The sequence below is a fragment of the Ziziphus jujuba genome, chromosome 3 (assembly GCF_031755915.1).
Source record: "Ziziphus jujuba cultivar Dongzao chromosome 3, ASM3175591v1".
Classification (NCBI taxonomy): Eukaryota; Viridiplantae; Streptophyta; class Magnoliopsida; order Rosales; family Rhamnaceae; genus Ziziphus; species Ziziphus jujuba.
The window spans coordinates 16,248,832-16,272,190 of NC_083381.1; the positions used below are offsets into that span (position 1 = coordinate 16,248,832).

General features: G+C 31.6%; 4 protein-coding genes across 6 annotated transcripts; 2 read left to right on the plus strand and 2 right to left on the minus strand.

Moving 5' to 3' along the window:
- Positions 1–2,320: 2,320 nt before the first annotated feature.
- On the plus strand, positions 2,321–4,923 carry LOC107422483 (small ubiquitin-related modifier 2). Its single transcript, XM_048478125.2, has 3 exons — positions 2,321–2,593; positions 3,959–4,108; positions 4,634–4,923. Exons 1-3 carry the CDS (start codon positions 2,513–2,515, stop codon positions 4,703–4,705), a joined length of 303 nt encoding a protein of 100 aa, XP_048334082.1. The 5' UTR covers positions 2,321–2,512; the 3' UTR covers positions 4,706–4,923.
- A 415-nt stretch (positions 4,924–5,338) lies between these two features.
- LOC107422493 (ER lumen protein-retaining receptor) lies at positions 5,339–10,540 on the minus strand. 2 transcript variants are annotated; one of them, XM_025076069.3, is made up of 7 exons: positions 10,130–10,540; positions 9,728–9,934; positions 7,712–7,977; positions 7,485–7,600; positions 6,132–6,205; positions 5,891–5,954; positions 5,339–5,804 (listed from the first exon to the last, which is right to left on the minus strand). In XM_025076069.3, the coding sequence occupies exons 2-7, from the start codon at positions 9,741–9,743 to the stop codon at positions 5,768–5,770; spliced, it is 573 nt and encodes a 190-aa protein (XP_024931837.1). In that variant the 5' UTR covers positions 9,744–9,934; positions 10,130–10,540; the 3' UTR covers positions 5,339–5,767. The 2 variants fall into 2 exon arrangements, with proteins under 2 accessions (XP_024931837.1, XP_015887432.1); XM_016031946.4 differs by lacking the exon at positions 9,728–9,934 and having other exon boundaries at positions 10,130–10,538.
- Positions 10,541–14,110: 3,570 nt separating this feature from the next.
- On the plus strand, positions 14,111–18,150 carry LOC107422503 (purple acid phosphatase 15). Of its 2 annotated transcripts, XM_016031959.4 has the most exons (7): positions 14,116–14,668; positions 15,147–15,338; positions 15,649–15,982; positions 16,079–16,296; positions 16,384–16,574; positions 16,694–16,978; positions 17,688–18,150. In XM_016031959.4, the coding sequence occupies exons 1-7, from the start codon at positions 14,347–14,349 to the stop codon at positions 17,814–17,816; spliced, it is 1,671 nt and encodes a 556-aa protein (XP_015887445.4). In that variant the 5' UTR covers positions 14,116–14,346; the 3' UTR covers positions 17,817–18,150. The 2 variants fall into 2 exon arrangements, with proteins under 2 accessions (XP_024931381.3, XP_015887445.4); XM_025075613.3 differs by lacking the exon at positions 17,688–18,150 and having other exon boundaries at positions 14,111–14,668; positions 16,384–16,578; positions 16,694–16,844.
- A 67-nt stretch (positions 18,151–18,217) lies between these two features.
- LOC107422499 (PLASMODESMATA CALLOSE-BINDING PROTEIN 3) lies at positions 18,218–21,727 on the minus strand. Its single transcript, XM_016031956.4, has 3 exons — positions 21,193–21,727; positions 21,038–21,071; positions 18,218–18,801 (listed from the first exon to the last, which is right to left on the minus strand). The coding sequence occupies exons 1-3, from the start codon at positions 21,653–21,655 to the stop codon at positions 18,534–18,536; spliced, it is 765 nt and encodes a 254-aa protein (XP_015887442.4). The 5' UTR covers positions 21,656–21,727; the 3' UTR covers positions 18,218–18,533.
- Between the last annotated feature and the right edge of the window lie 1,632 nt (positions 21,728–23,359).

Consider the following 23,359-nt stretch of genomic DNA (forward strand, 5'->3'; position numbering starts at 1 on the left):
GCCCGATAGCATGTGAGAGTCATAAAATATCTCAACCCATCTAATATTAGCTAATATTAGCTCGAAACCCATACCTGTCATTCATCAGGCCTTGCTGTTGGCTCGTGTTGAAGGATGCTCTGGAGAATGCTGCTAAAGCTGTGATCCAAAGCCTTAATTTGTCTTAATGCCTCTGCTTTCAATTACATTTCGTTTTTTTTTTTTTTTTTGGGGGGGAATCTTAGGCAAAGTAACAATCTTGCTGGTGTGGTTTGTAAATGGCTGGTTAACTATCGTTTTCAGGTTTTATAGGTGACATTTCTTCCCCCCATTGTCGGTGTTGGTATTTTTTGAAATTCGATATTATCGTGGATATTTATCTAAAATCGGTGATTTTTTCTTTGTTGGAATCCATTAACGTTTAAGATAGTGACAATCATTATCGATGATAAATATTATTTTTCTTTCGAAAATTATAGTACTCCAATGCATTTTAATATCTTTTATTTTTAAAATTTTATACTTTAATTTACTAAATTTAAAATTTGATACAATTTAATATCAATTATATGACCTACACATGGGATAGTTGTTAAATCTCATTAATCAAAAGTTAAGGTTTAAATTATAATAAATTGTAAATTAAGAATTCAAATTGTAACATTTGAAAATTGAAGTTTTAAATTATAAAACTTTGAAAGTCATGTGTGTATATATATATATATATATATTAAATTTGCAAGTGATATCACATATAAAATGTAATTAGTTAGTAAAAATCAAAAGTACATGCACATGTAGAGGGCATGGGCTGGAATACCCAAAAAATCCAAGCCCCCATAGCTCAAAGAAATGGGCCCCGAGATAGAGGTCCAGATTAGGTCCTGAACAGTTTTTTGTCATTTTAACGACATAAATGACAGTCTATTTGTGTCATTTTAATGATACAATTCGGTCGCTAAAAATGATATTTGAACAATTTTCTGTATAAAAATTCTACAAAAAAATCTTTAGTCATTAATATCGAAGTATTTTTTTTTTGGCACGACACCACACCAGTGCCCTTAACTTCGATGTCATCTTCTTTCTTCATCTTGAAAGGATATTGGCGCTGTTCGAAGATGAATACAGACGATGGACCTGACTCTCAACCTCTACAATATGTCCAAACTAAAATTCTTAAAAGAAAAATTGAACCAAAACAATACAGTAGCAAAAATAAATCAATATAAATATATGTTTCTATTCCAAACATTGACATCAATATTTTTTTTTTTCATGCCCTCAGACAAACCATCCAAAGTTTGAGGAATCCATTCAAAAAGGAGATATTTTTATTAAATTATTAAAATTACAAATGATGATTGCTATATAGACTGTCATTATAAGGACACCGTTTTCAGCCACACTTTTTAGACATAAATGTTCAAGAACCATTTATATATATATATATATATGTAGAAATTCTATGGTGAGAACGGTACACATGAGAATCGTAGTATTAATGACGATTTTTCATAGTATTAACGACAGTTTTTTAGAAAATCGTCATCAATATTATGAAAAACCGTCACCAATACTGTGGTCCGCATGAGGACCATCCGCACCATAGACGGACTGTATCTATTTGTATTTAAAAATAAATAAAAAAGACCAAATATATATAACATTTATATGCTCACCTGATAAAACTGTTCTTTCAGACAAATAATATCACTTAATCCTATGTTGACTGAAAAAAAAAAAAAAAAAAAAAAAACAACCAGAAAGAATGTACCATTAAAATTACACAGTTATGGACGTTATATTCTTTTTTTGGGTCCTTATTCTTTTATTTTTGGGGACAAGAACTTATATCTTGGTAATTTTCTCTCCAAAAGGTACAAACACAAAATATATAAGTTGGACGTGTTTTCAATGACTTTATTATCAGCCACTTATGAAGTTATTAATTATTGAGCACATAGAACTTTTAAGACACATTATCCTAGGCATAAATAGAAGAAAGAAAATGAAGAAAAAAGTCAGAAGGGAGTAAATGAAAAGAATTTCAATATAAAACAAGCAAATTTTGTTTAGAATATTATTGTGTGATTGTAATCCTTACAAAAAAAAATAATAATAATAAAATGAAAATTTTGACTTATTAATATAGAATTTCAAGAATGCTTTTTAAAGAGAATATTATACACACATAGGGATAAAATAAATAAATAAAAGTCAAGAAAATTTGGAATTAAAAAAAAAAAAATAGTCAAAAGGGAGTCAAAAGAAAGGACAAAAGAGTTTCAAAGTGAAGAAGAAGTAAAGCTTAGAGTGTACGTTCAACCTTAAAAAGTGAAGAAATTTGTTCTGGGAAAACACAAAAAAACACTGAAAATGTTTTCATTTTACATTTCTGTTTAAACCCAAACTGCCAAAACACTTTTTACAAATTTCTACGACATTTTCGTTTTTCTTTTTCTCTTTCTCTCTGTCACCCTCTCTCTCTTGCAAGGAAAAAGGTGTTAGCTTTCGTGGGTTTAAGAGAAAAATGGGAGAAAATGACAGGGAAAACAAAAAGAGGAAAGTCATTGATGAAACTCCTACTATCAGTCTCAAAGTAAAAAGTCAGGTGTTCTTGGTCTTCTATTCTATCAATCTTCTTCTTCTTTTTTTTTTTTCTTTTTTGTTTTTTTTTTTTTTTTTTTTTGGTTTTGGGGTTTTCTTATATTTATTATTATTATTTTTTTCTATAAGCTGATCAGACTGGTCTTTCTCTTTCTCTTTGGATCTTAAAAACTTGTTTTCTTTAACTGCTCGAATACTTGTCATTTGTGTTCTTCTTCTTTGTTATTTGGGGTTTTGGGCTGAAAGAAAAAAAGTTAGAAGCCCTTGCATTTTGGGTTTTTAAGAATTTGTTTCAAACTTACCTGTATCTTTAATGTAAATCACAGATTTACCACTACAACCGAGTAAATTATTTTCTGATTTTGATAACATTCTATTTTTTCAAACCAGGAACCATTTATCAAAAAAAAGGGATAAAAAAATTTTCTGTTCATATCCAGCGTGATGTAATTTTTTTATTTTTTATTTTTTTTGTTAAGACATTTATTTGTGAAATTTTGAAGTTTGTAGCTAGGAACTTAATGTTGTATTCAAGGCAAACAGATCTATGCTGCTTATAAAATATAAAGGTATAAAATGTAGTAGTGGGAAAAAAAAAAAAAAAATTCCCAATATTTTGTACTTCCAGGAGCGTAATCCCAATATTTTGTTTGACCAACATGATAAGAATCTGTTATACAACAAGCTCTTAATTGAATCAAATTTATACATAGCTTATTATCACATTTATATCCTTTTCTTCTTTGCATAACAACAATAATTGGTAGAACTTAGCATGACTTGTAATAAATTCAGTAAATGATTTGAAAACGTTGATAAATTTTTGGATGTATATTTTCTCAAAAAGTTATGTTTATAGTCTGCCAAAAACGTTCACATTGCTTTGTCTAACGGTTGTCGACCTAGACTTACCAGTGTAAATGGTAGTGAATGGGATATTAAGGTAGACAGAGCAGTAAACGAAGTGGAAATCAATTTTCATTTGACGAACAATATGAGAATGCAGAACATGGTGTTGTCCTTGCTGAAAACTGTAAAGCAGAAAACATGGCCAAACAGGACCATAATTTTCCAGATGTCTTTATTCTCCATATTCTATGTTGTTCTTGGAAAAATACTTTGTTAATTGTCAGTATTTCCTAGAAAAAGTTGAAGAAAGTGCGTCGAATTATGATTGTGGAAGTTTTTTGAGGCTTTGTAATGATTTAATTTTAGATTTGTTCAGCTAACCAAACAAGCAGCATTTTTGTAATATGGTATACTGTTATAGAATTAAAATGTATCATCATATTCTTTACATTTTCATCGACATAGTATATCTCTACTTTGGTTTTGGTCTCACTCTTTTTGCTTCTTGATTTCAACATAGGACAATGATGAGCGTTACTTCAGGATCAGACGTGACTCCCCATTACTGAGGCTTATGAGAGCTTACTGTGAGAAGAAACAATTTGAGTTTAGGTACATTAGATTCTTTTATGATGGCCAATATATTCGTCCAAACCAAACACCGGACTCGGTAAGAATTCCTGTTCTTGAAGTTTCTATTTGAAGTTCTTTTTTTTTTTTTTTTTCCCCCCCTACTTGGTTAGGTGTTTCTAAGTCTTCCAAAAAGTAAATTCAGAATAAATGGAAACATCTAAGTAGAATACTTCTTAGTTCTAAAGCTATGCGCCATTGTATTTCCTATAGAAGATCTCTATTGTTTTACATTTAATTCATGATCTGAAAAAGGTTGTTTTTGTTTGGTTCAAAATTTTGATATGAAAACAGTTTTCATTTGATTCACTGATATACAAAAACAAGATCATATAGTAGTAAATATATATAATCCAAAAAGGAGTTTGATATAAAATTTTGAACTTGTTGATCTTGTTTACAGCTTATACTCCCATTTTATACCAAGCTTTAACTCTTGCTACATTTGAAGCCTACCTTTGTTTAACCATTGGAGAGCACTGCATGAGTCAATGAAATTTTCCGTCGAGCAATTTGTTAGTTTGAACAGATATTTGATCTTCAACTTTTGCCTTGAATTTTATAGCTTGGCTTGGAAGATGGTGCCGAAATTGATGCATTGACTCCCCAGTCTGGAGGCGGTTGGAGAAGTTTTTGACTGCTTATGAAGGCTTGGAATGTTGCTATTTTGAAGTTAAAAAGTAGAGGAAAAGGTTAACTTATATATATATATATATATATGCAGTATAGATTTAAAAGAGTTGATTTGAGGAAGGGAAAATAGGGGAGAGTGAAAATTTTATCAGCAGATGTCTCACTGTTAATGATTTGTTGATTACTTTTTCCTCCCAAGAAATATATGAGACTTATTTCATATATTTGTTCCCATGAAGCAAATTTTTAGTGACAAGTAAAAGTTTAACCTGCAAATTATATGAAGAATCTGTAGACAAATTGTTCTTCCGTCAAAAAAATAATCGAACAATTGTTTTTTGTAAAAATTACTCTGTACTAAACACAGACAAAAATATCAATAGCAAATTGAAAAATGGGTACATAAATACCTCATGCAGCCTGATATTAAGATTGCATACTAATGGTGATGAATTCTAGCTTCTTTAGAGTTCCTCTACAGGGTATAAAAGTAATTTAATGTAACATTGATATTGTAGGTTTTTTTCTTCCCAATATATTTGTAAAAATCTGCTGGACAAATTGGGTTCTAAATATTTTTCTTAATTGTAAAGAAGGTAACAAGTTTTCTTGCCCTAGTAAACAGTTTACAACCAAATTAGCTTGCATTCGCCAAACCACTTTGCTTCAATATATATTATCATATTCCATACAGTGTTTATACCTATATTGGATTACAAATTTGACATGATAACAATCTGCATAACACTTCAGAATACTTTGTGCATGCCAAATTATATTCATGAAGAATATGTGCTACAACAACTGATAGCGATATGGTGGCTGCACATCTTCTATCCTGAAATCTGGCTATAAATGGTTGGTATTTTGGGTCAATCCTCAATAAGAAAACCAATACTTCTGCCATGGCTGAATACAAGAAGCTGGTGTTACAATACGCAATGGCAAAGAAAGAAAATCGCATGAAAAAAGAAAACAAAAATGCCGAGAATGTCTAATCAAACTAATGCATGTTCTTGTACGCTACTTGAACAACGGACTAGCCAGTAACACGTTAAACACAAATTCAAGCTGGTAGCTCGAGCTTAGCGTTGTTCTTCCAGCTGCAAAATATTGAAATGAAGTCACAAATTTATGAAAGTAACACCAAGTATTTGAGAAATGAGATTAGGAGATAGTAAAGAGATACCTCTGGAAATAATAGTAGAAGAAATCAGCGTATAGCAAGGTCTGGATAAGCCCCGCTATCCAAGCTGCAAGAGAAGAACAATGACACGTCAATTAAGCCCTATATCAAAGGTTAAATTTAAAATGCAGAAGACAAGATGATGAATGTAATTTCCAAGAGCATTATAGAAGCAAGAGCAAGTGCCCATATCATCAAACTTGCAAAAGCATATGCACGCATAGAAACTGAGTAAAAATATTACTTATCCAGTGGACATAGTGTTGCTCGGTAAAATAGCGATAAATCCAGTTTAATATGTAGAGTGCTCGATATGCCCTGCAATAAGACAAGCAGATAAGATTCTCCAGAAGTATAACAGCTCGCTTAATATAGGCAAACTTTATATCAGTAGGACTCATAAAATTCCCATGTCATGCAAGAGTTGAGTTACCAGTTAGCACATCTACCTGGCTACACTAATTAAGTTTGGAAACTACTTTACTCGTATTATCTTGACCCACTCCAAAGACAAAAGTCAACACTGGTTCAGAATTCTACACCCATCGTGTATGACAAAGTATGACTTCAGAAAACGACATTGATTTAAGTGATTCCTGAATTTAAAATCACATAAGCAAAAGACAATAAGTTTTAGTTTAAACACAAAGTGCAAGTACTGGTGCTAAACCTAATGAAAAATGGCAATTTTTATGCCCATGTCAGTTCAACAATTATGAATCTACTTTCACTTTCTGGCTATTTAACTGATTGATTGCTACACAGGCCCCCTAAAAGCCTAGTGGTGGTTGAGCATTTTGGATCAACTTCAAGGTCAATTTTTCAAGGCTGACAGGGGGAAAAGAGATGATGCCCAATACAGATGTACTTTCATTTCATTAACCATCAACCTCATGTAGCTCTGTTTCTCTTCATTTCCACCATGTTATACCAATATTTTCTATCCAACCAGATTTCTATATCAATGTCTTAGGAAAGGAGCATGTGTTCCCAATTTCCTTCCACCCTGAATATAAGATAGTGATATAACATTGCTAGGCTAAAAATCAATACCATCATTATAGATGCAGCATGTTTGATTGGTAATCAAATGCAAATAAAAGCCTTATGGTTAGAATTATACATGATATAAATACAAGAAGATAAGATGTATTCAGCGTAAAAGTGTTTGCATCTCCTATATAGGATCAACAATAAGTTCATAATGTTACTTCCATTCTTCTTCCTTTTGATATTTTTCTTGTTCATTTTCTACAGTAATCATAGATAAAGCATACGAATAGGATCTTTACAGGAACATGATATAACAAAGCACATTCCAGCACTGAAGCCATGGAATAGAAGATAATGAAATAATGTATCTAATTGCAAATTCATACATTCCAAAATGATAAAAAAAAAAGATATTTTAAGTAGGAAAAGGACAATGGAATATGTCCAAAAATAACAAAAAAATACCGTACCTCAAACCAAATTCCTAATGGTAAGAAGATAAGAGTATCCAATCTCAATAGTGAAAACAACAAGGTGGTTGGAAGAAAAAAGGAATCATTATTTAAGAAACTCAGAATACAATTATTCAGGGAAAGAAGATTACCCAAGGAGGAATACGTATTGCCCTGTCAAATTGTCAATATTTCTTGTCCTTTGCAAAAGGACCAGCTGGGGAAGTATGGCAACAGCTTCCAAGAATATTGAAAATGTCCACATTATCTGCAAAATCAAATTGAGCAAACTTATATCAGAAATTGAAACAATGGAAAACATAGTGTGTTTGACAAAGATTAGCATGGTAAATATGCAAAATGGGTTATAAATGGATACCTCTTTAAAAGTGAACTTCTCATTTATAACTAGGGCCAAAAGCAGGCACGGTAGCATCAGAAAAAGATGGCGAAAGGTGTCTTCATCCTTATTATAAGATCTACGAACTATCCTGTGATGCCTTATGTACCAAACAATGGAGAAGGAGCTTCCCAAAAATATCAACTTCATTACCGTATTATAGAGTGATACGAAATTTGTAAATATATCCAGATAGCGGGCGGCAAAGACAATAGCATACAGTTCTTGAGTCTTCAGAGAAATGCCTGCGCAAAACATAGGAAAATAACCTTTATTTAAAACAAAATGAAAAAAAAAAGAAAAAGAAAAGACCAATTTTTTAGAGAAAATATGAATTTCCCAAAGGTATCATAAAACCAAAACAGTACAAGACATGCGAAAAGGTCATATAGACACAACTGATAATGGACAAGAACACAATATAACTAAAACCATAACTAGGATGCACAAAGCATTAAACAGTTAAATATTATGGGTTAAATCGTTTGAAGAAATTAAAGTCAAGTGGTAATCTCTTCAATACAGTACAAGTATAAAAATACGACATTCTCAAAGCTAACAGAGTGGGAATATAAACTTTTAACTCTTAAATAGATGTTATAGATCAACCATTAAACAAGTAATGAAATCTCCAAAGCATCCATTTCCCATAACAATTACAATATTAATCTTCACAAGTTTTCTCTTTTTCACCTACATTATCTTCTTAACATTATTCTCACCTCCTTAAGATTATAATTAAGCTTGAACCTTAAGAATCTTACAACAATCTGACATTCAAGCACATGCAAATCACACAGCTTTTCTCAAATCTATAGTGCCTTTGATTTCTTCAAGCAAAACACTTTACTTATACCATTTCATTTATTTATGCTCACATGTCTCAACAACTATTGCCCGTGCCATAACTGGATTGGATGATTGATACATTTTAAACCAGTAAGCACATCAAGCACGATCTATTATTTCCTCAAAACCCCAAACAAAAAAACAGAAAAAGAAAAATAATAAAAGAAGACGAAGAAAGAATTAGAGAGGTTTTTCTAAATCAAACAATCACATGAAACCTCATGTAAACTTCATAAAGTGCCTCCACCTTTCAACTTTTCAACTTTTAAACCTCTAGACCTTGGCCCTTTTTTCATTATTCAACCTTTCACCACTCACTCTGCTATTCCTCGTATGACCAAACTAAGATTGAATACATCTCATTCTAACTCATAGAAGCCCCATTATGAAAGTATCTATAACTTTCTATATCATCTTAACACGGTTACTTTTTCCCTCTTTGTCTTTTCTTTCAAATTACAAAATGGTGATCTGCTACCAACAATTGACCATGGGGAAGTTCTTGGATATGCCTAGTTAATTGCAAAATCAACAATAAAGATGAATGTTTGGTAACAACCATCTCGGCTCTTTTCTGACTCTGTATACTTTTATTACTTGCTTAATTGTTTCTCAAACTAGTATAACGCTATCAAGTGTCTTGATCACATAAAAGATCTGAAAAACAGCTACAATTTTTTAAACAACACATCACGCTCCTTGGGATCCTATGATAAGTTTTATTATGTAACTTTGGCAAAGTACACATAAAAAGAAGAAAAAGTGGAGGTGTTGTAATCGATTATTTATTCTGGTTTAATTGCAAAAGAAAAAGAATATACTATTACATCTATACTCAGGTGCCCCTATCTCTCCCTAAATATATCTATTCAATCTACTCGCCAAAATTAAATTGTAATCTACAAAAATATCTATTCAATCTACTTGCCAAAAGTAAATTGAAATCTACAAAAATATCTATTCAATCTACACGCCAAAAGTAAATTGAAATCTACAGAAATATCTATTCAATCTACTCGCCACTCTGTTGCATCCATTGTCAGCGATGTTTTGCCACGACTCAGTAAAACTACCAATTTGTAACCATATTCAAATGAATTCATGAGAATGCCAAGTAAATAGCTTCTAAGCAAACCCGTCACTCACCAGAAAACAGAGCCATCCAAACATTCCAAGTAAAGCCACTTCATTAAAAGCTCATAAGCACCCCAAGAACACAATTTGAACAATCCTGAGTTCACAAACAACAATTTCTACCAATGCCATAGCTTTACTATCTTAATCTGGTCAAAATGCACTAAAATTCTAACCCAATCTCGAATATTTACCTCCACCTTGACCAAGTGAACCCATCTACATAAATCAGAAAAGAAAGATTACAACATTTTCAAAACTACAAAGAAAACAACCCGACCCATTTCCTTTCTCCTCCTCATTTCAGTAACCAAACAAAAACCCAGATAAATTGCATTAAAAACGACAGGAAAATAAGCAAAAATTAACCCCAAAAAATGAAAAATGGAAAAATGAATGTGGAAGCTAACGAACCGGCACAGGATTTGATGGTGTGGATCTTGAGCAGCAAAACCAGGACACTTGCTAAATGGGTCATGTCCCCTGCTAATCTAAATATATTCATTTTGTGTTTCTCTCTTTTTTTTTTTTTTTTGGGGTTTACACAGAACCAAAAGAAAAACAAAAACAAACAGAAAAATGTAAACTATGATGACCCACTTCGGATCAATCAGAATTATATATATTCTTGGAAAGATTTTTCTCTAATTTCCCAGATCTCCCGTTTGATCCACCAGAAAAAAATGGTTTTTTTATTTTCTCAAGAGTTTGAAGGTTTTTCAGTTTTTCTCTTTACTATCTTCGAAGGTTTTGTTTTTCCCTTTATTTTTCTGTTTTGCGTTCCAGCGACATAGGAAAGAATGAAAATCCTGGTGATTTTTTTTTTTAAAAAAAAAACAAAATAAATAAAACAATGGTTTATATGCCAAAAAAAAATATATATATATATATTAAAAAAAAAAAGAAGAAGAAGAAAATAGTGGAATTCTTTTTCTCTCTTTTTTTTTTTTTGGTTTATTGTTTTTTTGTTTAGGTTTATATGTTAAATTTTCTAACTCTAGCTGTTAATTAATGTACATAATATCAAAAATTAAAAACTAAAAAGAACTGTTAATGTGCATTAAAAATATATATATTTTTTTATCTCATAAGAAATTATGATTATTTTCTTCTTTTCATCTTTTTTTGTAGAAAAAAAATTTAATATTTAAAATTTCAAAAGGAAAATTAACGACCGTTAAAAAACAAATAATAATAAGATAATGGGATTACGAGATTTTTTTCTGGATAATAATGAGTATTTTATCCCAAAAAAAAAAAAAAAAACAAGGTGGTCTAATCAAAGGTTCACTGTTATTTTTTGCAGTAACCTACCTAACTCTTTGTAACAGTGAGATCCATGTTATTTATTCATGTATAGAATTGTTCTTCATATTTTATGAGAAAATTGCACTAATTTTGTCAATGTTCCTACTTAAAATATTCAGCAAAAAGAATATTCCTACTTAAAATTTAATTTTGCAAAAATTACCCCTGAACATTTAAAATTTTATTGAAATTATTATAATGAGACTTCTCTTAGCTACGCAAATAAATAATGCAAGAGTTTTATATACAGCTTCAGCTGAAACAATCTTAGAAAGGAAATTACTACAAGTTAATTATTAGAATTTCTAAACCAAATTCAACCAACTAAATGATACCACTAATACTTCTATGAGTAGAAATTCTTGTATATATAGACGCTAAAAGTTTGATGAAATCAACTTTATTAAATTTGAACCCCTTATTTTTTTTTTTTCCTTATAGGTTCAATTAGTTATGGTTTTTTTTTTTTTCATCTTTCTCTAATAATTATCCCTAATTGTTCCAAGTGGCAAAACTTTTTGCTTTTTTTTTTTTTCTTTTTTGGTACCCATTCAAAGTTTGATAAATGATAGTGTAAAAATGCATTACTAATAAAAATAACAATAATGTGTATTTTAAAATATTAAAATTAATTAATTAATCCTCAAGCATAGATATCCAAGGAGGGTCTCTCTAGAATGAACAACTTTATATTCTTGAGCTACTAAAAATGATCAAACAAAAAAGTAACATATATATATATATATATATATATATTTATATTTCTTAGTTATTATAGGTCACTTCGTAATAAAATCAACAAGGGCTCTAGAAGGATATAATATATTGTTTTTTGTCGGTGTTGTGCATTTCTTGGCTGAGGATGATTATGTTTTTGATATATTTTGTCATTGTTTATTTCCATCCTACATGCTTAGAAGTTAACCGATAAATTTAAAGTAAAGTATCTTTATCTTGATGTTGCGTACACACTTCTCAAACAAAAGATAACAAAAAGCATAAACTTGCTTTGATCATTCTTATGATTATAAGACCCATAATATATTTATATATATATATATATATATATTGTGGAAGACAAATAAATTCTTTGTGGAATAATTATATGCTTCTTTAAAATTCTACAAAGTTTTTTTTTTTTTTCAAATAATATTATCAGAGTTTTTTGGGTGAATAAATAATATTATTAGAGTTGAGGGATTAGAATTACGACAAAGAATGGACTTTGTCACTGTTATTTAAAAGACAATTCTAGAAAGCTTTTACTTTACAGGAAAACACAAGTTTTCTTGTCTCATGATGAAGCATTTCAACGAAGATAGTGTTAAGAGAGAAGGAAGAAGAGTTAAAAGAATACTTCTAAAGCATTTCCAATACTCGTTTTGAAAACTCTATTTTAAAAATTTATATTTCATTTTTTTTTTTTAACTCTAACAAGCTTTTTAAATTTAAAAGCTAAAATAAAGAATGAAGTTTAACCAAATCCACTTTTTAAAACTCATTTGTAAATTTACAATTTTCTATACACGATTATAATTAATTTATTAATTATAATTTCATGTTTTAATTTTTTTAAAATACTATTTTAATTCAGGGAGAAGAAAAAAAAAAGAAGAGAAAAATATGAATCTGTTTATAGGAAAATGTAAAATAACTACCATTAGAATTTGATAAAAAAAATTTACTCTCTATTTTTCAAAATTTTTTAAGATACTTTCTATTTTAACTGTATTTTTTAAATTAAACAATACCAAATGCTCTAAATGGTGTAATTTTTTAAAAATAATGGTAGAGTCAATTACTTTTGCCTTTTCTACCCCAAACAAAAAAAAAAATACTTTTGCTTTAATAGAGTAGAAAGACACTAATTTGGTATGGAGTTTGGTGTGATCGACTATCAAAATCAATTTAATGAATCATTCAATTTTAAAACTATTGTCAATATTATATAATTAACAAAAATTTTGATCATTTGATTAGAAAATTAAGTTCTATTAATTTTGATTTATTAAACTTTTTAAGGTAGAACAAACAAAAATTAGGGTTACTAAATTTTTTTTTGTTTTCACATGCCCATTAATTTTAAAAAAAAAAAGAATCAACAATTAATATATATATATATATATATATATATGTATATATAGATGTACCATCATACTTTATAAAATTTATTTATTAGCCAAAAAAAAAGTACTTCATAAAATTTACCATATTTTGAACTGAAAAACAAGACAATGGCAGATTGAGAAAGAAATGCCAGCCACATCTAATGTGAAATAGACGCAAATTGTAGCGAAAACAATCTTCCATTTCATTTATTTATTTATTTGGACATCCTTCCATTTCATATTCAAGCTTATCTATGTTTTTTTATAAAATAAATAAATAAATAAACATTTTTCAAACTTTTTTTCTCCATTTGTTAAATATCATTTTCCATCTTCCACATGCAGAGATGTTTTCAAACATATATATAAATACAAATTAGAAAAAAAAAAAAATCAAGAGAAGCATGTTAAACATAAAACGTCAAACTTGGAAGCAATAAAACATGTCTGAGCATGTGACTCCATTAATGACTTTTATACAAGTTACAACATATTCAAATGTATTTATAACAGCTACACACACACACACACACACACACACACACACACACATATATATATATATATATATATATAGAGAGAGAGAGAGAGATAAATGTACAATAAATTTTATATCATATTTCATGGGCGGTTATGAAAGTGACCAAATATATCACAAATCACAATTTCACCAAAAAATCCATTTGGAATATTCACTAAACTCCACCCAAGAGAATGCAAGCTCTTAATTTTATATGTTTTATTTTCTTTAGAAGTATCGTAGTAGATATGAAACAAATATATATGTACAAAACTTTTAGCTGGATAATATCCATGCCTACCTATTTTTTTCTCAACAAAGAAACCTGTCTCACAAATCTAATCTGTTTTCATTAATTAATTTTGTTTTTTACTATTTTGGATTGCAACTGAGTTCAGTGTATATAAAAGAGTGGAACGTTTTTGCACACTATCTAACGGTATGTTCCAGTAACTGCTTGGCTCGCTGACCCAAAAAAGAGCCTGTTTTCCCACATGAAAACTAGTAAGCTTTTTCTACTTCTTTGTCCGCAATTACAATTTGAACCCTCTCTCTCTCTCTCTCTCTCTCTCTCTATATATATATATATATATATCATCTTTTTCAAACTCCATTTATCAACTTGTTCTGTATTTTCCTCTTCAAAAGTCTATATCTATCAATCTTGTCTGTGACAAAAGCAATATAAGCTTTCAATGTGGTGTGCTGGTGTTGTGCTTATGCATGAAAGGAAGTCTTTTTTTGAAATGGGTTTGGTGTCAATCTACATAATTGAACTTGTTCTGTTGCTAATTACACTGATAAGCTTCAAACTTGTTCATGGAGGAATTCCTACCACTCTTGATGGACCCTTTAAGCCTGTGACTGTCCCTCTTGATGAGAGCTTCCGAGGCAATGCCACTGACTTGCCAGATGCCGATCCTCGGGTTCAAAAACCGGTTGATGATAGCCAGCCTGAGCAAATCTCTGTCTCTCTTTCTGCAACATATGGTTCTGTATGGATATCTTGGATTACAGGTCTTTCTCTTTTATTCTAAAGTTGTTGCCTGCTCAACTTTCTTTAGCTTCTTTCTTTGGAGTTTGAATTACATGAAATGCAAGTTAAGAATAAGATAATGAATAGGAAATATGAAAGTTGAAGTTAGAGTTTGGATTGGCTTTCTTGTTTCCGTTTTTTTTTTTTCTTTTGGGAATCTAATTATTGGTGTTTTTGTCTTTTACAAAAGCAATAGTGACAAAACAATTTGAATTTGGTTGCTTAAATTTAATATACATCCAAAACACTTTGGTTATGGTTTCCAGCTAGCTTCTCTTTCTTCCACTTCTCTTTTCTTTTTTTTCCTTTTGCATGCATATGTCAGTATATGTAACCGTTACATTAGACAAAATTAAAATTTTTTTTTATGGAAAATGTAAATGTTATATGGAATGAATGTTCTTTAGCTTCCTGATTCTGCTGGTCTAGTTACTTGATATGTTCAGATTAACTTTGCAGGGCAATTTCAAATTGGTGACAATATAAATCCATTGGATCCTAGTTCTATACAGAGTGTTGTTTTTTATGGAGTTTATGGAAATCCACTCACTCTCCAAGCAACTGGACATTCTCTTGTTTACAATCAGCTTTACCCTTTTGAAGGCCTTCAAAACTACACTTCCGGAATTATACACCATGTTCGTCTCACCGGTATGATTTCTGCAAACTCTAATAGCTTCATGAATTCCATACTAAATTACAATATCTTTGCCATATCAAACATCTGAAAGCTATAAAATTATATGAAACCAAACAAATAATGTGACTTTTCCTCCCATGTGAACTTGAGATTTTCTGGTTTCTGCTGATTATAAATTGTGTTTAAAACTTGATACAACTCATTTGCATTTTTGCCCTTGTAAAGACCATTAGCATTAGCTGTACGAGTGGGCTTATATGTGGGCTTTTGGGATTGATGATAATTTAGCAGTTTCATGATTTTATAGTGACTTTTCTGTAGGATTGAAACCCAACACACTATATCAGTACCAATGTGGAGATCCATCTATACCAGCAATGAGCAAGCTATACTATTTCAAGACAATGCCGGTTTCAGGGCCAAAGAGTTATCCAAGCAGAATAGCAGTGGTTGGTGATCTGGGTCTTACATACAATACAACTTCAACCATTGATCACATGATAAGCAACCATCCTGATCTTGTCCTTCTGGTTGGTGATATCTGTTATGCAGACCTCTATCTCACAAATGGAACCGGCTCTAACTGCTATTCTTGCACGTTTTCACAAACACCTATTCACGAAACTTATCAGCCTCGCTGGGATTATTGGGGAAGGTGAGAATTTTGTGCTTGTCTGAATTTTAGTCACTAAAAATTTGGTTGAAATTCCAAATCAACGGCAAATTCATCTCATTGTATATTTGTTCTTAGGTACATGCAGCCATTAGTTTCCAAAGTTCCAATCATGGCGATAGAAGGGAACCATGAAATTGAACCACAGGCGGAAAACCAAACATTTGTTGCTTACAGTTCTCGATTTGCATTCCCCTCGAAAAAGAGTAGATCATCATCAACATTCTACTACTCTTTCAATGCAGGAGGCATTCATTTCATAATGCTTGGTGCATACATAGCCTATAGCAAAACATGTAATGTTCAGTCCTCTTCACATTCGTTTCATGTCACTCTGGGATTAAGCAGATTTTGAGATTCTCTTATTTTTTTTCCCATTGCAGCCGACCAGCACAAGTGGCTGGAGAGAGACTTGGCTAACGTCAACAGAGAAGTGACTCCATGGTTGGTAGCTACATGGCACCCTCCTTGGTACAGCACCTATAAAGCACATTACAGAGAAGCAGAGTGCATGAGAGTGGCCATGGAAGATTTACTGTACAAGTACCGCGTAGACATTGTCTTCAATGGACATGCAAGTATAATTAAACAACAAACAGTGATTCTTTCTTCTTGTTAATGTGATTTGTTCGAGAATATTGGCCAAAAACGATGTTGTTGACAGTATGTTTCCTAATGAAATGTAATCGACAGGTTCATGCCTATGAAAGGTCAAATAGAGTGTTTAACTACACTTTGGATCCTTGTGGCCCACTTCATATTGTTGTTGGAGATGGCGGAAACCGGGAAGAGATAGCAATTGAACATGCTGATGATCCTGGAAACTGTCCAGAACCATCATCAACACCAGATAGTTATATGGGTGGCTTCTGTGCCTTTAATTTTACATCAGGCCCTGCTGTAGGAAAATTCTGTTGGGACCAGCAGCCTGAGTATAGTGCATTGAGAGAAAGCAGCTTTGGCCATGGGATTCTAGAGGTACACCCTCACTCTCTCTCTCTCTCTCTCTCAACATTCTTTCATCCATTTGTTATTTGTTACAGCTCATTTTCATGTTTAATTCCCTCTGCGAGGGAAAATTTGAATTTAATTTCGCTTCAGTACCTTTGGTTAATATCATTTTGCCCCTTTGAGGTTTTGACTTACTAGATTCAGCCAAACTTTTCTGGTTGCAAAAATAACATCCATCTCCATGATGGTTTCAAAAGATTTTCATCTATCTCTCCTATTGCTATATTCACACCCATTGTCTTCAACATCATTCTCCATCATTCACAGCCCCACAAACCATAAGAGTGTAATTTCCCATAACCTGAAGGTCTCATTGAAATGAAAGTAAAGCTCAGAAAAAAAAGCTGGGAAGAAACTAACCACCCTGAATTAGAGTCTGTTAACCAAACTGTCAGCCCAAGGGCTTTTTCTTCTTTTGTTTGTGTTAATGACCCAAAATCTAAACATAAAGTGAAAAACAATTTGAGAAACTATTATATCAAAGGCACTGCTGAGACATGTGTCTAATTTGTGGTTCAAAGGAAACCTTTCAATTCTCAGTTTCAGATCCCATAATTACAAAGGCATATTAATGGTGATCATAAAATGCTTCTGGTTCTAATTATTAACAATTCCCACATTTATGGTCCAAATAGGAAGAATTACATGCTGATAGGGATTATTTTGACATTCGCAGATGAAAAATGAGACCCATGCTCTATGGACTTGGCATCGCAATAAAGACTTATACAAAGTAGCTGGAGATCAAATTTACATTGTTAGACAGCCTGAAAAGTGTCCAGTTGAGGCAGAGGTAACATTTTAGAGTACAGACCAAATGAAGACAACAAAATAAGACAGAGACAAAAGAAAAACAGAATCTTGACCACACTTTTCAAATCTCGTATAGTTATTTTCCCGATATCAGCTAAATCTGGGAATTTTACAAAATGTTTTTTTTACTCCTTTTGAGATAAGTAGTCAATTTGATAGAATAAGAATTTGGCTTGCGACTGGTACGGTACTATTTGGGCGATAATCCATCATATCCTACTTTTTTTCTAAGCCAGTATATATATATATATATATATATTCTACTTTCATTTCGACGTTCAAAAAAGTGACTCATTGGATTGTACCTTAAAAGATGAAATAAAATAGAATAAAAAAGAAGAGAGAGTGACTAAATTTGACGCTGTGTAAGTAGAATTCAGTGAAGTAAAAGTGTTTGTCGAATGAGTGAAGTAAAATTTATAAAAATTAAATTGAATTTGGACCTACTACAAAGTTTTGGAACACAACCGAGGCCAACTATAAACCCTAGCTAGCTCTAATCCTTGCCAAGCTAAATGAGCTCCTTTTCTCTTAACCAACCAATGTGAAGATTGTTACAAGCTATTTCCACATGATAATAGAAACCCAGCACAAAATATCAAATACTATTTGATAAAAGCTTGTAAGGAAGTAGTAAAACACAGGAAGATTCCCACTAACCAAAATTTCCAAGCCTCTTCTTCACACCGCTAGGGCCATCCTCCTATGCTCAACAAAAAAAGACATACATGGGTTTTAAGATAGTAATTGATATAACAAGTAAAAATGAGATTGTCATTAAGTTTCTTGGGGACATTAAATCCCCTGATGCTTTTGAATTGTCGGTGTCCGGGATATTTGGGGTCATTCCTGGTGTGAATCCACCTGCACCACCATTGCCAATGAACGGTGTTGTTGTTGGGGTTGTTGTTGTTGTTGGAATCACTGGAGAGTTAGGATTATTTGCTCCTGTGGTTGGTGTTGTCCCTCCTGCATTGCTGGTGGAATCACATAATTCAAGCTGTTTAGTCCTTATTAGACAAGACAAAATGCATATACCTATACATAACATAGACAATCTTTGAACTTAAAACCTTTCCCAAACAATCTTTGCATGTTCTCCCTAAAGCAGTTGTTTTAGCAATTCTTAGCCCTCAATGCCACTTCAAGTTGATTTAGGACTCTGAATTTAAAGCAGATGCATTAACAATGCAACTCACTCTACCAGATTCACTATGGAATATTATAAATCAAGATCATGGAAATAGATTCTCTTTTTGACAAATCACAACATAGAATTTCAAAATGCTTCTTCACATCACTTGAGTTCTCTCAATAGTAAAATGTTGTGAAATGACATAAAAGACCCTTAACTTCTTTGCCAAGCCCTAATTTCCATTTTTTTTTTTTTTTTTTTTTTTGGGGGGGGGGGGGGGGGGGGGGGTGTAAAAGAGGAATGCCAAGCTTGAATCAGTAGACTAATAGCATAAGCATGGATAAGTGCGGACAAGTAGGAAGTTGGACCACTTGCAAGGGTATCTCTACTTTTTTGACCATGCAATGCAAGCACTTAAAAGACACCTCTTAAAATTCTCTAGGAATAAAAAAAATATCCTCTTTCGCCCAAACAACCAAGAAAAACAATGTGGTGGATGGTTGTACCATCAATTCAAAAGGGGCAAGAATTTTGGTAAGCATTCATAATCATCATGGATGATATAATAATATTATATATGAAGTTTCAACCTGCACCAGAATCTGAACTTGGGCACTACCCTCACCCTAATTGTGACCGAGGCCTTGCCAAAACCATTCACAACCCCACCAATGTCCTTCATATGTGATTTATGAAAAGTTCTATTTGCCCTCCATAGCTTTAAAATGAGAAAAGCTTGCTGAGAGCAATCTATTATTTGTCAAACACTGACGGAATACCAATACCAGTAAAATTGACAAATACTGATATTTAATAAAATATTTGACAAACTACAATCTTTTCTATAAGAAAAAATAAAGTTTATAAAATAGAAATTGTACGTGCCAAGATGTGAAATTTCACATTTATGGAGAATGCTTGGATACCAACAAATAAAAGCATGTCACGTCAACTTGGGTTTAAAAGCATTTTTCTTAATCCAAGGAACCATATTTTCCGAGTGACTTTGCTTAAACTACCAACATAAAAAAACAATTATAATAAAAAATAAAAAATAAAAAAATATTAATATCATTCACAAAAAAAAGTTTGGCCAAAAGCGGTAAGTACAGTCTGACAATTACAGAAGCTCAGGTACAAGACCTGTGTCCAATAGACAATGCCTCTGATATCAGAACAGTGAACAAGATTCAGACACCAAAGCAGAGCATCATTACACCAGATGCTCCATACTTGTCGTCCAGTCACTTTTACTAATAAGTGACCCACTGCCAGGGTTCTATGATCACCGTTGGTCTAGCTTTGACTAGGGAGCACATCCAACGGTGTATATCCAATGTGAAAATCTCAGTATCAGAACAAAATAGTACTACAAAACTCTCATTCAAGAAAAAATAATAAAAATATAAAACAAACAAAACCAAAATATAAAACAAACAAAGAAAGTGAGCAACCCAAGGTGTTCAAAAGATGAGAGAGAGAGAGAGAGAGAGAGAGAGAGAGATTGTGATCGGACAGAGAGAAACAGATCATCATGAGCTTGAACGGTTAAGATTTAAGATGGAAATTCCACCTTCCATGCACAGAGACACGTGTTGTACATCCACAGGATCATCTCCCTGATCTAGGAGAGCACAGGCTCTCTCCGTAACTCTGCAAAGCTTAACAAATTTGCAAGAGGAAAAGGAAGCAATGTTTTGGGGAAATGTATTCCTTCTCGGAATTCATGTAAATCAAAATTCAAAACCCTCATTTTCTAAAAAGAAAAAAAAATAATAATAATAATAACACAAACAAAAGAGAGAAAAACCCATTTGCGTGAAGATGAAGAAAACAAATCCTTCACCAGTATCACAAAAGAGAAAGTGTATAGCTCAAGGGAAGGAAAAAAATAATAATAATAATCAATAAACAGCTCCAATGTATTTGTAAAACATGTTTTCATTGAATACCCACTAAATATTTAACCAACAAAACAACTTTCTTTCACAAGTTCCTTCCTTTTTTCCCTCTAAGATTTCATGGAAACAAATAGAAAGAGAAAACCATTAAAAAAAAAAAGCAGAAAAAAAAAATACCTTGAAGAAGATGGGTACATACAAGATCCATAACCTGCAACGAAACAACAACAAACCAAGAAGAAAAAGCAAAAGACTTACCCCACATAAACAAAAACACAAAACACATTCAAATCAAAAACTGTCATCCAAAAAACAAAAAACAAAAAAATTACTTGGATCGGTTTGAGCAACAGTGGCAGTCCCAGAAAAGTCACAGCTACCAGGAGCCATAGACTTGCGCTGGTAATAGCTATTGAAAGCATACGAAGCATGGGCTTGAATGGTGTTTGGAAGAAAACAAAGACCATCAGATTGAAGAGGTGTGCAATCGGCACCAGTGCTACATGCATAGTCCAATGCCGTTTGCAGAGCCTGTGCACTTGCATCACTCCTTGCCACACACCATGTTGCTGTTGCTCCATCAACAACAATGGCGTTGAGAATGAGCAGCATGTTTATGAAGACAGTTAGCAGCTCTGAAATAGAAGCTGCCATGGAGGACAAGAAAAGAAAAGCTACAAGCCTTATAGAGTAGTGAATATCAGCTCTAACACTGAGTTGGTAAAGGAGGAGAGAGAGAGAGAGAGAGAGAGAGAGAGAGAGAGTAAAAGAGTGAAGTTGGGACAGAGATAACATTAAAGAGAGAGAATGAATTTGAGTTTGTGTTTTTTCTTTTTTTTTTCTTTTTTTTTTTTTTTCTCTTTTATTGTTTGCTTTTTCTTCCTTTTGCCTTTTGTATATTTATATTTTGAAGAGAATGTTTTGTTGGGCTTTAGAATTAGAACTGCACGAATATATTATGTTATGCATCTTTTTCAATGTAGATTGGAGGGGTCCAGCATACATATTCCACCACTTAAGCTTATTATAACTTTATTAATGATGCCTCTGTTTTTAGATCTTTCTCATGTAATTCTTGTTTTTTGTTTTAAAATTCTTTGTTGTAAGGTTAATTGTATTTATATTTTATAACAATAAGAGTGGAATTAAAAATCTACTATTTGATATAATATTTGAAAGAAAAAGTGAAGCCATTTTATAAGGCAATCACTGTTAAGTGTGATTGGTAATAATAGTTAGATTTTTCTAGTCCCATGTAATGTTTACTTGAATTTAATAATTTAAAGTTTTTTTTTAAAATTTATTTTCAAGAGTAAAGCATCAAATGATGTAAAGTTTACCAAAAAATAAAAAAGACATAACTAATAATTGTTTAGGCAAATATCCAAATATAACAATCAAACAATATCCATTGAAAATTGACCCTGAAACTCAGTCCCACCTTAAAACCATATATATCTTCATGGAAGAGGGGGTGCAATTAGGTAGAAACTAATTATCTATAGTTATATGAAACCTTTTTTTCCAAAAAAAAAAAAAAAAAAAAAAAAGGAAAGGAAATTTGTATATGCTATATTTTTGTGGTAATATTAAAAAACTATACAAGCTCTGAAAATATTTATTTTCAATAATTTATACAGACAATACAATATAATGCATCTATAAGATCTTTGGTATATAGCTATTGCGTATGTTAAGTATGTTGCTAATTGTATATATTGTCTAAAAAAATATTAAATATATAGATCATTATTAAAGCACCATTTTTTTTAAGAGCTCAAGCTTTTAAAAATAAGGATCATGAATGGTTTATATATTTAACTGTATATGCACATAATATTCTCATTTAACTTTTCAAGGTGAAGATATTAAAATTTGCAATCTGGAACATATTTATTTTCATTTTTCGAGAAACAAATTTTGAATCATAAAATATAATATTACAGGCAAATTAGTGCTTTTCTGCAGTGACCATTTTGCCGCAATTATGTGCCCCACTGATCCAGAAACACAATTATTAATATTACAAATCAAAAAATAATATATGGGGCGGAATTAAAATATAAGCAAATCTGAATACACGTTATTTACCAAAAATCTGAATACACATTATTCACCAAGAAAAATGATCCTCTTAGTTAATATATCAGTACAGTATAGATCATATAGCACGGACTGATTATTTGAGCTTCTTATTATCAAGAAAAATCAAAACATAGAACACATTTTTTTTTTTGGGTCATTTTAATAGAATATGAAATAGGAATGTCAAACGGACGGAACGGAGTTGGTTTTTAAAATCCCGTTTCCATTCCAGTGGGAAATTTTCTATTCCATCTCCATGGTTTTTCTCGTTTCTTTATAGGCGGGACGGAAACAGAAATTCCCCGATCGGAGATGGGACGGGACGATTTTCCAGTTTTTTTTTTTTTTTTTTAATCGTTCATACGAATTTTTTTATGAATAAAATATAAATAAAATGACTAAAATATGATAAAA